General features: G+C 41.5%; 1 protein-coding gene across 5 annotated transcripts in view; it reads left to right on the forward strand.

Annotated features, from left to right (window-relative positions):
• Positions 1-15,279, forward strand: part of LOC128124526 (protein FRA10AC1 homolog) — a 51,051-nt gene that overhangs the window by 15,451 nt on the left and 20,321 nt on the right. Inside the window, exons 1-6 of one of the 5 annotated variants that reach the window (XM_052760927.1) lie at positions 5,819-6,194; positions 7,384-7,498; positions 8,468-8,544; positions 10,695-10,790; positions 10,913-10,958; positions 14,212-14,288. In XM_052760927.1, coding sequence (XP_052616887.1) covers positions 8,468-8,544; positions 10,695-10,790; positions 10,913-10,958; positions 14,212-14,288 — 296 coding nt within the window. In that variant the 5' untranslated portion in view covers positions 5,819-6,194; positions 7,384-7,498. The other 4 variants (XM_052760929.1, XM_052760926.1, XM_052760928.1 and 1 more) reach the window with 4 other exon arrangements.

The raw sequence follows: 15,279 nt of genomic DNA on the forward strand, positions 1-15,279 counted from the left end.
ATTTTAATATAAACTTTTCGCTGGTTACAGCACATATACATGGAAGTATATAAATCATATTTGTAAAAGGGCCACTCATATCATAAGCAAGAATAGACCATTTCCATTCTCAGAGCACTCACCCCATGTCTTCCTCCCTTTCATCAATGACTTACAGCAAGACTGTACATTCATTTGCTTTTTTTCAAATTGCTGAATAAAATTTTATCTACTTACCTGCACAGCATATTGCTTTGAAATATATTTACATTGTGGAAGGACTAGATATAGTTAACCAACATGTGCATCACGTGTTCTGTGTTCGTAATCTGCATTTGTCCAGTAACAGTAAATATGAGAGCTTTGCTATATCTGTTTTGGCATTTGCTGTCTTCTGTGAATGATTCCTTCAAGTCTTTTGCTATTGTTTTTTTCCTACAGGGCTTCTACTTTTAATGTAATACATTTTTCAGTGCCTTTAAAAGCAAGTTATTTGTTTTTATTTTTATCTGCATGAGTGTTTTACTTGCATGTATGTGCGTATATCATATATGTGAAGTGCCTGTGGGGGCAGAAGAGGGCATTAGGTCCCCTGGAACTGGAGTTACAGATGATTGTGAGCTGACATGTGGGTGCTGGGAACCAAACCTGGGTTCTATGATTGATTGTCTATGTGTACACGCTCATATATATATGTGTATGCATGTATTTGTGAATACATATGTGAATGTATATATCAAACTTTTTCTCCCTACCTGCAACTTAACTTTTTATTTTCTTAATAAAAATCTTTTAAGTGAACAGAAGTCTTAACTTATTTCCTTATGGTTAATTCCTTGTGCATTCTATTTAAGAAAGTCTTCTGGCTCTAAGAAAAATATTTAAAAATACCATGAAGATGTTTTCCTGTTTTATTTAGAACTGACTTGTGTATGGTGTAAGGTAGGAATCAAGCTTAACTTTTTAAACCATATGTTGTTCAGCAATTTCTTCCAAATTGAATGATTTATTTTTATTTTTAAAGATTTATTTTTTCGTGTGTGTGTGTGTGTGTGTGTGTGTATATGTGTGTGTGTCCAGGTGTTGGAGGAGGCCAGAAGGGGACACTGAATCCCTTGGAGCTGTAGTCACAGACGGTTGGTAGTTGCCTGATGTGGGTGCTGGGAACTGAACTCAGGTCCATTGTAAAAGCACTATGCAGTCTCAACCACTGAGCCATCTCTCCAGCCCCAATTTCTTCCAAATTGAAATGTTCCACCCTGGAGGGAACTCAAGTCTCTGTAAGTTCTGAAAGAAGGCTTATTAAGGCTCAGGCAGTAAACAACTCCCAAGTCTCAAGAAGTACCTGAAACTTACCAGGTTCACAAGGCCTCTCTCTCCTCGAGGCTATATACTGCCGAGGAGAGGGGATGCTGACCTCCTGGTCTGCCTGTAAGTTGTGCAGAGAGCTCCAGGTTCTTGCTTTCGGGAGTCATCACCCATGCTGGGGCAAGCTTTTAATGATGCAGCTGTCTTTGGGTTGTCCATGCTCCTGCAAGTAACCCCTCACCATCTCCTCTAAGTAACTCTGTAAACTCACTGGATCACTGAGTTGGACTTCGGTGGTATTGTTATTTTGATCTGTCATTGGTTCCCTATCTGGAATGAGTGGCAGGGGTGAGTATTATGTTTCCCCAGAAAAGAAGTCTCACACAATATTATTTTATTCAGTTGACCCAGAACTATTTATTCAAGAGACCATACTGAATCCTCTGCTGTTAACCACAGGACTGTGTATGTATTCACCTATTTCTGGGCCATACTTGAGAAGCAGTTAATAGTTAAACTTATTCTCTGTTGGTATTTGGATTCTTTTCTCAGGGAGAACTTATTATAGTCACTATTGTCAAGGCATCATTTCATCTGAATCACTTCGTTTTAAACTCCATCAATCCTTGTAATACAGTTATTCATATCATCCCATTTTATTGGTAAGGAAATTAAGACTTAGAGAGTGAAATAATTTGCCAGAGTTGCCTAGCTTATGAGTGGCAGGAACATGACTCCAGGGAAATTCTAGTTGACTGTGAAGTCAGAGAAGCTTTTGATAGGGGAAGACAGTCATGATATTATGCTCACAGGAGAGAGATGGAGAGGACAAGGGCCCTACAAGAAGACAGGCTGGAGAGATGGTTCTGTGGTGAAGAGCATATAGTGCTCTTGCAGTGCATCTGGGTTTGGTTCCCAGTACGCATATGGCAGATCTTAACTGTCTGTAACTCCAGTGCCAAGTGTTCTGATGCCATCTTCTGGCCTCTCTGGGAACTGCATGCATATGATGTACATACATAGAGGCAAAACGCATAAAATACGCATAAAATAACAATGAGTTAAAAATCTTTAGAAAAGAATAAAGAGATAGAGAATGCCTAAACAAAAGTATGAAAATGTCAAAATTTTTCACAGAAGATGTATCTTATCATTTTTGTGTGCTTTGCTCGCGTTTCAAATTCCCCTGAAGCGAATTCATTTTTTCATCAAGGAACTGTTTGTTTGTTTGCTTGTTTGTTTGTTTGTTTGGTTGGTTTTTTAAAGTAGCTCTCCTAGGCTCCATTAGAATGCTTACAACCCTTCAATCTTCTCAGCTTTAAATACACCTTTAGTTCCTCTATCCATCATCGTGTGTGCTCAACTGGCCACAACTTCCATCATTATTCCTTCAACTACTAAATTATTTCTCTCAGTTCCCAACACTGCCTGCCATCTGTTCTGATGAACTCCTCACTGCCCCCCCCACTTCCTGTTTTTCTGCATTCTGTTAAAGAGATAATATATTATTAAAACACTACACATAGTGTCTCCTTTTCAAAACAACAGCAAACACTTATTAACCCTTACTATGAGCCAGGAATGACACCGGACCCTTTAAATACATCTAAACTGATTTTCACATCCTTGCCCAGCTAAAATACCACCCTGTATTTTATACTCTCCTTTAGCACTAACCAAATGCCAAAGCCTAGCATTCATGAACATTCTAAATCTGCCCTCAAGTTCTCTCTTTCTTTGCTCATGGTGTCTCTTCACAGCAATAGAATGTAAGACACCATCTCTCCAACACATGCTTTGTTTTATGAATAAGAGAAAGAAGCACAGATCTGACTCTGGAAGTTGATAAAGGTTTGGAGCTGGGCAGCACTGTCCTTCACTACTCCTTTTTAAAAATTCTGCATTCATGGCTGGTATTAAAAACATAACTTGATATTTCACCACCACTGCCATCACACATCTTCTCTCACCATTATCTCATATCTGCCATAGCATTTTGTTACTTTAGGTTACATAACATCAGTGCACATTTACATTTTTGTAAACATCAATAACACAGCTTACAGCCTGGGACCCATATGTTTTCATATACCATATACTTACGGTATATGATCAAATACATTAATTTTATTATTTTATATGCTTTGTCTTTCTAGCTAGCCAGACTTTGAGATAAAGGTTTTTACATGCCTGTGTTCACAACAACTGCCCCGCCCAGAGCAAGTACTTAATGGGTGCTTGTATCATTTAATATTGAATTGTAATAGCTTACTTGACATTTTCCATCAGGTAGATTTTATGTCCTGTGTTGTTTCAAATTCAGATTATGTGATCTATCTATAGCATATATTTTGTATTTAATGTCTCCAGTACCTGCTGACCTCAAAGCAAAAAAGGAAACCTTTGATTGAATGGGAACTAGAAACACATATCAAATCAGAAACTGCTTCCCACAGAATCATGAGCTGAGGGATAGGAGCTAAACTGTGTAGGAAGGAAAGGGCTGCCCAGCTCCAAACCTTTATCGACTTGCAGAGTTGGATCTGTGCTTCTTTCCCTCACGTGTAAACAAAGCATGTGTTTGAGAGATGGTGTCTTACATTCTATGCTGCAAAGAGACACCAAGAGCAAGGCAACTTATAAAAGAAAGCATTTAACCAGGGGCTTGCTTACAGTTTCAGAGGGGGAACTCATGACCATCATGGCAGGGAACTTGGTGGCAGACGGGCATGGTTCTGGACCAGTAGCTGAGAGCTCACAATGGATCCACAAGTTACAGGCTGCAGGTAGAGGATAGACAGAGATTAGATAGATAGATAGATAGATAGATAGATAGATAGATAGATAGATAGATACGATGGATGATAGATGGATGGATGGATGGATGGATGGATAGATAGATATGATGGATGGATGGATGGATGGATGGATGGATGGATGGATGGATGGATGGATAGATAGATAGATAGATAGATAGATAGATAGATAGATAGATAGATAGATAGATAGATAGATAGTGGGCCTCTGGACTTTTGAAACCTCAAAGCCCACTGTAGTGACACATATCCTCCAACAAGTCCACAGCTATTCATTCCATCAAGGTCACGCCTCGTAATCCTTCCCAAACATTTCAATAAATGAGGAGCAAGCGTTCAAATGTATGAGTCTCTATTCTCATTCAAAACCACCACATTTGGCAAAGCTGTTGAAAGGCTTGCTGCTCTTTCAGAGGACCAGAGTTTGGTTCCCAGTACCCACAATAGTTGGCCCACACCACTCTGAACTACTGTTCCGGGGCTTCCCACACAGAGTTCTGTTCTCCACATGTAATGTAATATAGAGAATCAGGCACACACACATACACACAAAATTAAAAATTTAAAGGGGGTCTACAACAGTGGCACAGAGTTGTTAGAAAAGCAAAATTAAGTAACAAATAAAAGATGCTAAAAAAGAAATAAAAATGCTAATATATATCGAATATTGTATAAAGGAGTTGGATATAAGGTATAGATGTTCTTGACTTTATTAGTAATAAATAAAAGAACAAAATATTTGGTTTTTAGATATTTATCAAAAATGGCTGCTTCACAAAATAATTCAATGTATTATAATAGTGAAGTATGAGGATTCCTGTTGTCTTTAGTTTCTTAAGGAAATACTTTTGTCGCAGTATAGTTCAAATGCGTCTTGAAATACATGAATTTGTAATCATGGAACTAACAAGATCACATTCACTGCTCTGGGTAAATCAGGATGTATCTACAATTTACTGCCAGGAATGAAAAGAAGTCTGGTACTGACTGACAGGGATATTGTTATCTACTGTTTAGGATTAAAGATGTAAAAATTAATGTGTATTAAGTGCCAGATTTTTTCTTAAAATGGGCCTGCTGTGAAAGCCAGAGGCATGTCAGTCCTATTCAACGAATGTTTTAGTAGCTCCTGTGATTTCAAAGACACGATGTTGGGTGAGAAGGATGAGATGAATAATTGCTGCTCCTGGAGGGAGAAAAGATCTGAACCCAGTGGAAAGGGGAGTGGGACGTCACGGTGTAGGACAAGCAAAGTACAGGAATAACTAGTGGGGCTTAAGATAATTTAATTTTGCCTTTAAAAAAAAATTCTATTTTGGATGCCCTTTCGCACGTGCCAGGTCGCTTATTGGCCGAGAATCCGCCACCCTGTGAAATCTTTCCCATTCCTCCTTTCTTTCTTTCCTCGCCAATTCGATTTCTTCAGCCGCCAGCACTGCATTTGGAACAGTATCTATTGTGTGGGTGGCGGAACGCGGAGAAGCTATTTTTGTTCTAATTTTGAGCACTGTTTTCCTGGGGGAAGAGGAGGGTAATAAGGCAGATCTGAGGCTGAGCCGCTTGCTGGGCGAGGATGCTCCGTGGAGGCGTTACTAAGGTTACTAGAGAGAGGACCGCAGGCGACAGGCAGGGCTTTTTCTATAGCAAGATATATTTTCCAATGAAGAACGTGGGCTTGGCTGCGGGCAGTGCCACATTGTACTACATGCTGGATTCCCCAGAGGGAAAGGGAGGTGGCCAAGGGGGAAAACGAGGGACCAAATCAGGCAGCCTCCGCTTCCTCTTCCGGGCTTTTTCTTCCGCCGTCCTTGTTTTCCCCCCGAGCTTTTCTGGCTGCAACACCAGGTCGGAGCGCTAGAGATCGGTGCCTTGTAGATGTGACACGCCTCCGAGCCGGCCGGAAGCTGCTCCCAGGCGGTACCCGTAGGGACAGGCGTGCGGCGGGCGGTGGCGGTGCGCGGGCGGCGGCGCTGTGCGGCTCGGTAGGACCGGCGCAGACCTGCAGCGGCTCGCTGAGGCCGTGGGTCGTCGTTGCAGCTGCCGCGACTCTTGGGGCGAACTTGGCAGGCAGAGAGGAGCGGAAGGGAAGGGGTGTGTGTAAAGAGGGCCGTGGGCGTATTGGGTGTCGGAGAGGACTCTGAAACTGGTTCCTCATAGTGGTTGGTTGTAGTTTTTATTTTGACAGATTCTGGGGGCAGCAGATGCACCCCGTTCTCTCGATATTTTCTTAACTCCAGTCGGTTGATAGCATGATTTGAGTGGGAGCTTTTTAGTGAAGCTTCTGAGTTAAGGTAGCTTATGGGATTGGGGAAGCTGCCAGAGGAAAAATAAATGGGGGAGTCGGAGCAGGGAAGTGATGTCGGGGATGAGGGGTCGAGATGATCTACTAGTTCATATTTACAGGGTTTACTGTACCAGATACTGCCCCAAACCCTTTAAGCTTGGTGGCTCATTTACTCCTTCGAGGTCTGGCCTCCTGTTAACCTTTACGTAAGTGGGGAAGCTGAGGCCCAGAGAGATCAAGGAACACTTACAAAAAAAAAGAAAAAGAAAAAAAGAAAGTGAAAAGAAAAGAAAAAGAATGAAAAAAGCAAGCAAGAAAGAAAGATAAATGAAAAGCATCTGTGCCAGACTTTGAATTCTGCTAAAGTCCCAGGCTCCACAGTGTGGTTTCCCATCATCAAAGTAAGAAGAAAGTGAGGTTGTAGGATCAGAGTGTAGTTTAATTTGAACAGCTGTGATAAGATGTTGGCCTGCTAAAAGTTGTGAAGTCTCGAGGTATAGGGCAGTGATAGATGTCAGCCAGGGAAGGTGGGAAACCGTGGTCTGCAAACCTGTGTCTCCAGGCTTGGCTGTGGTCTTCTCTTTAGCAGTTGGTGGGATAGGGAAGAGAGATATAAACACACACACCCCTAAGTTTGAAAATGGAATTACAGAGACTCGTAGAACTCAACGATTTGACATAGCTACCTCTTTAACAGGTGAATAATACCCCAAGAGATGGAGTGACATAAGGAAGGTAGTAGAGAATAGAAGCATTGTCCTAGCTGTACTGGCCTGTACAAATGCTAAAGTTAATGCCACTGTGCCTGGACTGGTTCCTTTCAGCAGTGATGCTAATAATGTGTGCCCCAAGTTCTGTGCACTTGCTGACACAAATACTAAACCAAAAATACTGTCACCTGACCTGGACTGGCTCCTTTCAGCCTCAGGAATTGAATATTGATGACATACAATAGTGAAATAAACCCATCTGTACCCCTGCTTCTCCGTGTTCCAGGTTCTGTGTAATGCAGGAATCAGATGTCTTTTCAAACTGAGTGACCGCTGAGGCTTTTCAGCAACTCCAAGAATGTCAGTCTAAAAATAAACAATAAGACTGACCAAGCCAAGGGGTAAGGTGATTTATTTTGAGGAAACTTCAAACAAAACAAAACTCACGTTTAAAAAATTAAGGGAAGATTTTTAACCAGTTGACAGTGTACTGTTTACAAACACTAATTCTGGTAAGTTGCGCCTAATCATATTCCCAAGAAACGATTGAAACTGGGGCCTTAAGAATCAAGCAGATCAGTTTAGCTTTTTGCTTTGTAAAATTGATTTTGCCCTTGACTCTTCTCATTCCTAAAATATAAGTACTTGTTTTTAACTTGAAAAGTCAAAAGCATTGTTTGTAAAGTACTTAGCACGGTGTCTATGACAAAGCGATTATATAGTTCAATTCATTGCTTAATAAGAGAGACACTTTGGAAATACATCTTATGGCAATTTCTTCATTGTTCAACCATCACAGGGTATATTTACTCAGTGGTACAGCAATCACCCACACCACAGACAGCCTGAAAACTACTATACATAATATACCTCATGTTATTGTAATTATTACTTAGATAATTGTAATATAATGGTATTTGCACATTAGGCATATAAAATGTGTAGTTGAAGTACTGGGCAATAATTCCTCACCTTTATAAATACTTTCAGTGGTCTGTCAATGGCTGAAACATCTTTAGGAGTTAACGTACTACACAGTAACTATTGTGAGTCAAGTGCAAGTGATGCATTACTGCCCCTTGCATACAGTCACTTGCAGCATCCAGGCTTAGGTTTCACTGGGAAAAAGGCCAATGATTAACTTCTCTAACAGCAATGAAAGGTAGCAAACATTGGTGCACTTCTAAACTATCAGTCCATTATTTCAAAGGGAACGAAAGTTTTAGATGGCTGTATAGCCCATAGACCGTGATCTTCCTGCCTTGTCTTATAAACCTTGTGCTCTTTGAGATCACTTGGTTTTCACGCTTGTGTTTCCTGAATATTTGGCAGCTCAAGGTCTACACAGCTGACTTCGTACTCTTTTGCAGATGCACGGGCATGGAGGTTATGACTCTGATTTTAGTGATGATGAGCAAGGTGGAGAATCCAGCAAGAAGAAGAAGAAGTAAGTCTTTATTGGTCCGTAGTTCACATTATTTCTATATTGACATGAGGTATAAGTAAATAATATTGAAAGGTTTGGGATTGAGTTTGCATATGGAAACAACTGCTGTAGCAAGTGAGGTTTTATTCATTACACTAATAAATGGATTTAAATTTGGAGATAGTTGTGGGAAAAATGAAGTTTTGTTGGGAAGGGGTTTATTGAAAGGGATGGTGGGAAAAGGAAAGATTTCTTTATTGCTTGTGTTTTGTTTTCATTTGTTAAGACCTGTGTGTCTGCAAATGTCACAGCTCAAAGGGGGTTTAGTTGCTAGTGCTTGCTTTTCAAGTGAGGTCCGTGTGGAGGATGAATTGTAATTCAGAACATTTGTGATGTTTACTTGAATGAGCAGGTCAGTGGAGGGAACTCATGGGGAGTTTTATTGAGTTGGGGGACCAAGATCCTCTAGCACAAAAGCCTGGGTGTCACAAGGAGGACAACACAATTTTGTTGTTTTTTCTATTTTCTGAGACAGGGTTTTATTATGTAGTTGAGCTGGCCTGGAATTCCCTGTGTGGCCCAGGCTGTCCTAACTCACAATCTTGTCTTAGCTTCTCAAGTGCTGGGAGTCCAGATGTGAGTGTTTAGAGGCATTGTTCTTAGCTTTCAGTGCTTAGAAACTCCCTATGTATTGACATCAGAGTGCTTGATTTGTACTAATGGAACTCAGAGAAATTGGTTTATTATTCCACAGTAAGACTAATATGTCAGGTTTGCTAACTAGAACTGAGCATTTTATGAGATCATCAGACTTCATGAATAACACAAAGAACAGTAGTAATTATAAAATATTATAACAATGTAAGTTCTCTAGATTTTCATTAAGAAACATTACTTTCGGGCTGGAGAGATGGCTCAGTGGTTAAGAGCACTGCTGCTTATTCCAGAGGTCCTAAGTTCAATTCCCAGCAACCACATGGTGGCTCACAACCATCTGTAATGAGATCTGGTGCCCTCTTCTGGTCTGCAGGTGTACATGCAGACAGAACACTGTATACATAATAAACAAACAAACAAACAAATAAAACTATACACATATAATATTTTAAAAAAAAAAAGCCGAGCGGTGGTGGTGCACACCTTTAATCCCAGCACTTGGGAGGCAGAGGCAGGTGGATCTCTGTGAGTTCGAGGCCAGCCTGGGCTACAGAGTAAGTTCCAGGAAAGGTGCAAAGCTACACAGAGAAATCCTGTCTTGAAAAACAAAACAAAACAAACAAACAAAAAAACCCAAACAAAAAAAAATTACTTTCTGGTCTGAGGATGTAATTAAGTTGGTAGAATACTTGCCTAGGGTACATGAAGTCCCAGGTACAGTCCCTAAGAATAGAATTTGAGCAAATTTAGTTTGATACTTATGGTCTAGGGTTCTGTTTATCTATATCGATAAGGCTCATCATTTGTGGTCAGTGTCCTATATAGTCAAACTTTCTTTTACATATTTCTTTAATTGTTAGATCTTTATTAAAGTTAAGTCTTTAATTCTTTGCACTTATGTGTTAAGTTACTTTTCTTGTTGTGAACCAGTGCCTGAGAAGAAGCAACTCTAAGGTTAGTTTTGGCTCAGGATTTAAGAAAGGGTAGAGTCAGGGGAGACGCCTGGAGACAGGAGCAGGAAGGGGTACAGTCAGGAAACACCTGGAGACAGCAGCAGGAAGGGGTACAGTCAGGTAAACACCTGGAGACAGCAGCAGGAAGGGGTACAGTCAGGAAATACCTGGAGACAGCAGCAGGAAGGGGTACAGTCAGGAAACACCTGGAGACAGCAGCAGGAAGGGGTACAGTCAAGGGAAACACCTGGAGACAGCAGCATGAAGAAGCTGGACGTGTTGTGCCAACAGCAGTAATGAAGTGAGGCCCAGGTTATGAAACCACAATCCATCTGCAGTGATCCACTTCCTGCAGCAAGGCCCCACCTTGCTAAAATAGCATGGCCAGCTGGAGACCAAGTGTTCAGTTGTAGTTATAGGAACCTTTTGGCCTTAAAATGCCACAGCTGAGGTGCAGGTCACTGGTGGAATGCTTGTTGAGCAATCATAAACATGAAAAGTTAGTCTGTACCCTTCAAGAAAAATGAACTGTTTTAATAATTTTTCTTCTTAATACACTAGGACAGTCGAAGATGAGTTGCTGCTTACAAAACCATTTCAAAGAGAAAAACATGGAAAGGTGGCCCATAAGCAAGTCGCCGCGGACCTGCTGGACAGGTGTGGTGTTTTGGTGTTAGAACATTCCTTGGTTTAAGCTGGTTTATAATCTTGGGACAAGTAGATTTCATTATGTTAATGAAGTATGGATATTTGAATTTACTTAAACTTTTTTTTAACAGGGAGGAAGCAAGAAATAGAAGGTTTCATCTCATTGCTATGGATGCTGTATCCTTTTTATAGTCCTGTTTTTATAACTAATAGAATATTTCAAAATCTGCTTGTTAACCTATTGTATTTTAATTTTTAAAAATGAAAATCTTGTCAAGTCAGATAGACCAGTTTTATATTTACAGGTTAGTAATCATTTCTATAGATATTTACTATTTATATTTCAGGTATAATTCTCTGTTGCTAATATATGGGAAGAATTTAGAGTAAAATAATGCAAAGTACTAGTTTTGTTCTATAAACAGACTTAAAAGTCCACGAACTTCCAGCCGTTCCAGCCTGTTCTTGTCAGGCTCTCCAGATTTCCCTTTTCCGGTCTTGTCTTCTGTAGTACCGTTTTAATCTATTCCCTTCTCACCGGGTTCTCGGCTGTTTCCAATTTTCCGCAGAACTTTTGTGTTAAATTAAACTGCCAGTGTGCCATCCTAGGCTGCTGTCACCCTGCTCCTCGGGTATGACTGGAGACTGTCTGAGTCCGTCGACTGGCTCACAGCACTTCTGCTCCGCCATCACACTGCTGCGGGACGTGAGAGCAGGAAGGGCCGGGCAAGACCTGCGGGGTGCGAGCGCCTGCTCCCAGGACATGAGAGAGCAGGAAGGGCCGGGCAAGACCTGCGGGGTGCGGGTGCGAGCGCCTGCTCCCAGGACATGAGAGAGCAGGAAGGGCCGGGCAAGACCTGCGGGGTGCGAGCGCCTGCTCCCAGGCCAGGACTGAGGAAAGGAAGCCCCACACTAGAGTCACATCACTCCCTTTCATGTCATTCCTTCAGGTTGTTGTGTCCTAGGTCTTTTTTTTGATCTCTTCCTTCCTAACCCTTTGGAAGCTTGGATTCGCTTCCAAATGGGTCTTCTCACATAAACATTTAAACATACGGTCTACCGTCTCCGACACCTTCATTGAAGGGGTTAGGGCACCTAGTGAGAATGAAAGTGTAGGTGCTATTTTTCGGTGTGGATGTTGTTTTGTTTTCTTGGTTGTTTAGCTACAGTGGAGTAGTTATGTTAAAAATTAGTGGTCTTGCTGGGTGTGATTGTGCTCACCTTCGGTCCCAGCATTCAGGAGGCAGAGGCAGGCAAATCTCTGGATTTGAGGCCAGCCTGGTCTATATAGCAAGCTCCAAGCCACCCAGGTCTGCATAGTGGGATCCTGTCTCAAAACAAAACAGTCAGTGATCTTCCTGGAATGACTCTTGGCCTTTTAAAGGTGAGGGAGGCCAGGCTGTTGTTAGGGAAATCAGGCTGGTGGTGAGGGAGAGCAGGTTGTTAGGGAGATGGAGCAGGTTGTTAGGGAGATAGAGCAGGTTGTTAGGGAGATGGAGCAGGTTGTTAGGGAGATGGAGCAGGTTGTTAGGGAGATGGAGCAGGTTGTTAGGGAGATAGAGCAGGTTGTTAGGGAGATAGAGCAGGTTGTTCGGGAGATGGAGCAGATTGTTCGGGAGATGGAGCAGGTTGTTAGGGAGATGGAGTAGGTTGTTAGGGAGATGGAGCAGGTTGTTAGGGAGATGGAGCAGGTTGTTAGGGGGATAGAGCAGGTTGTTAGGGGGATAGAGCAGGTTGTTAGGGAGATGGAGCAGGTTGTTAGGGAGATGGAGCAGGTTGTTAGGGAGATGGAGCAGGTTGTTAGGGAGATGGAGCAGGTTAGGGAGATGGAGCAGGTTGTTAGGGGGATGGAGCAGGTTGTTAGGGAGATAGAGCAGGTTGTTAGGGAGATGGAGCAGGTTGTGGGTGAGGATGGGCAGACTGTTGTTGTAATTGTTTCAGTCTGTGCCTAGTAGTGTTTTCAAGTTGCTAGTCTCATCTCTAAATGTGGGCTAGATGAGGCAAAAAGAAAGCTTAGGGAATGTAGTTCAGCGTAAGGACAATCCCTGGTGTTCCTGTCAGTCACCACCTTTCACAAGCTTGTATTTGTATTTATATATAATGCCCAAAATTGGAGTTGTTAATGTGAGGAATCGGGAGGAGAACGCCTTGGAAACCAAGCTCCACTGACAAGTTTTGTTCAGGAGAGGTTGTGTTGACCACAGCCCTGCCTGTTGCCTCTGACTGCCTTGTGTTATACTAGCAGAGCTGAGCAGTGACAGCAGAGACGTGAGATTGCAAAGCCTGCAGAATTGATCACCTAGCTCCTTATGGAAAAAATTAGCTGCTCTAACAGATGCCCATTTAGTGGTAGTTGAAGAATTTGAACCCAGGCCTTGAGGTATTTGGGCTTCTCCCCACTCAATTTCATGTTCTGATTGAATATTGAATACATTATGATCAGTGAAATCACTGTGTCTTTAAGGGTGTGATCACAGAAGTTGAGACAGCTCAGCTTGCACATGCTTGAGTGTGGAGAATGTTGCCAAGGTTTTAAAAATAAACATTAAATGTCCATAAATCTTGTTATAGTGCATGGAAAATAAAATGATTTTGTGGATTCTTTGAATATTAAAGTTAAAAAAAAAACTGACCACAATTAATTTATTCTGTTTCTTTTCTTCTTGAGACACTGTCTCACTCTAGCCCAGGCCGACCAGGAGCTCCGGCTGCTCCTCCTGCCTCAGCCTCCTGAATGCTGGCATTACAGGTACCAGCCACCATGTCTGCCCTTCTGATTTCTTGTTTGCTTTTGAAACCTTAATGTTGGTGGCACTTAATTTTATGAACGTTACATCCTATTTTATATACTTTATCATTAATTATTATTACATTGTATAATAATGGACGATAAATTCTACTTTTTCCCTGTAATTTAGAAGCCACAATTTCTTTATTTGTAATATTATTAGACTGGATGAGAGAATGAGGTTGTGTGCAGTCTAGAAACAGAACAGAAAGCTTCCTCTTCCTCCAATGGTTGTACACTTTTATCACAAGAATAATGTATGCATGAAGATTCCAAACATTACAAGTAATACATGCTTGAAATGTTTTCAAGCAGAAAGTGAAAGTCTACCATACACTTGTCTGTCTTGATTTAAAAATGCTAGACAGGCCGGGCGGTGGTGGCGCACGCCTTTAATCCCAGCACTCGGGAGGCAGAGCCAGGCGGATCTCTGTGAGTTCGAGGCCAGCCTGGACTACCAAGTGAGTTCCAGGAAAGGCGCAAAGCTACACAGAGAAACCCTGTCTCAAAAAACCAAAAAAAAAAAAAAAAAAAAAAAAAATGCTAGACAGACTCATACCTTACTTTCTTTTCATTTAGTAATATATTGCAATGGAACAACTCTTGAATAGTTATAAAAATCCTTAATGTTTTGCATTTCAGTATCAAAGGCACACAAAATTTGTAAATGACTATATTTTGTACTATGGTGGCAAAAGGGAGGACTTTAAGCGCCTGGGGTAAGTATTGTGAAGTTTACATGGGATGTAGGGCAAGTGTGGATGGTTTTCTAGGACCTCTGTTACATCTTCCTTGGCAGCAGGCTTCAGGTAGCTTCCTCACTGTTGAGCCGGGTATGATGTGGGAAATAACGGTATGTGTGAGAAATACTCCTGTGTCTTGTTGACGAAGATCTTTGAAACAATGACATGTTTAAACTGTAGTATCCAGGATTGCTTTTGCAAAATAAGTCAATGTCCAAGAGACTCCAAACACTATAGGCTATTGCTGTTGCTCTTGTCTGAAGATAAGTCCCTACTGCTGAAGACACCAGATACTTAGGACACATGATCCAGAAAAGGATCTGAAAGCTTCCTTCCTAAGCCTCACTTTCATGGTACCAGAAGGAGCCATGCAAGTTTCCAAAGGAGGGAAGCAACCAGTAATTATATACGTTCGCGTGTGTGCGTGCATAACAATTGAAAAAGTGGCCATGAATTTGAATGAGAGCATTGGGGAGAGTATGTGAAAGGGGCTGGAGGGAGGAAAGGGAAGGATAGAAGTGATGTAATTATAATCTCAAAAAGTAAAAACATTATTAATAAAGTAAGGCAAACAAGAAACTTCACTCTGGAATTTCCCACACTTGAAAATTCTTCCTGTGTTCAGGCTCTTGGTCTTGAATGGATTTCCTCTGTTTAATTTCTGAGTAGGTAGGGCCCTAAAGACTTTAGCACACTGTCTTAGCGATCCCAATTTTATCCCCCCTATCCACTGAGCCCATACTGCTCAAATGTTTATTCTGCTTCCAAACTGAGCATCCTTATTTCTCTTCCTCCTTTACTGGTCTTCCCAGGAAGCTACTGAAATGATGTAACATTACATATTATTGAGGGTTACTTACATGGATCTATTCTGAAACTTTTTTTCATTCTCATTTTCTCACTTAGTCCGTTCAGCTTTCTCATCCTTGCTTTGGCAACATAGCACCATATGTAAATTATACCACCT

Source organism: Peromyscus californicus, unplaced genomic scaffold, assembly GCF_007827085.1.
Source record: "Peromyscus californicus insignis strain IS unplaced genomic scaffold, ASM782708v3 Scaffold_4__1_contigs__length_199733344, whole genome shotgun sequence".
In the NCBI taxonomy this organism is placed as follows: Eukaryota; Metazoa; Chordata; class Mammalia; order Rodentia; family Cricetidae; genus Peromyscus; species Peromyscus californicus.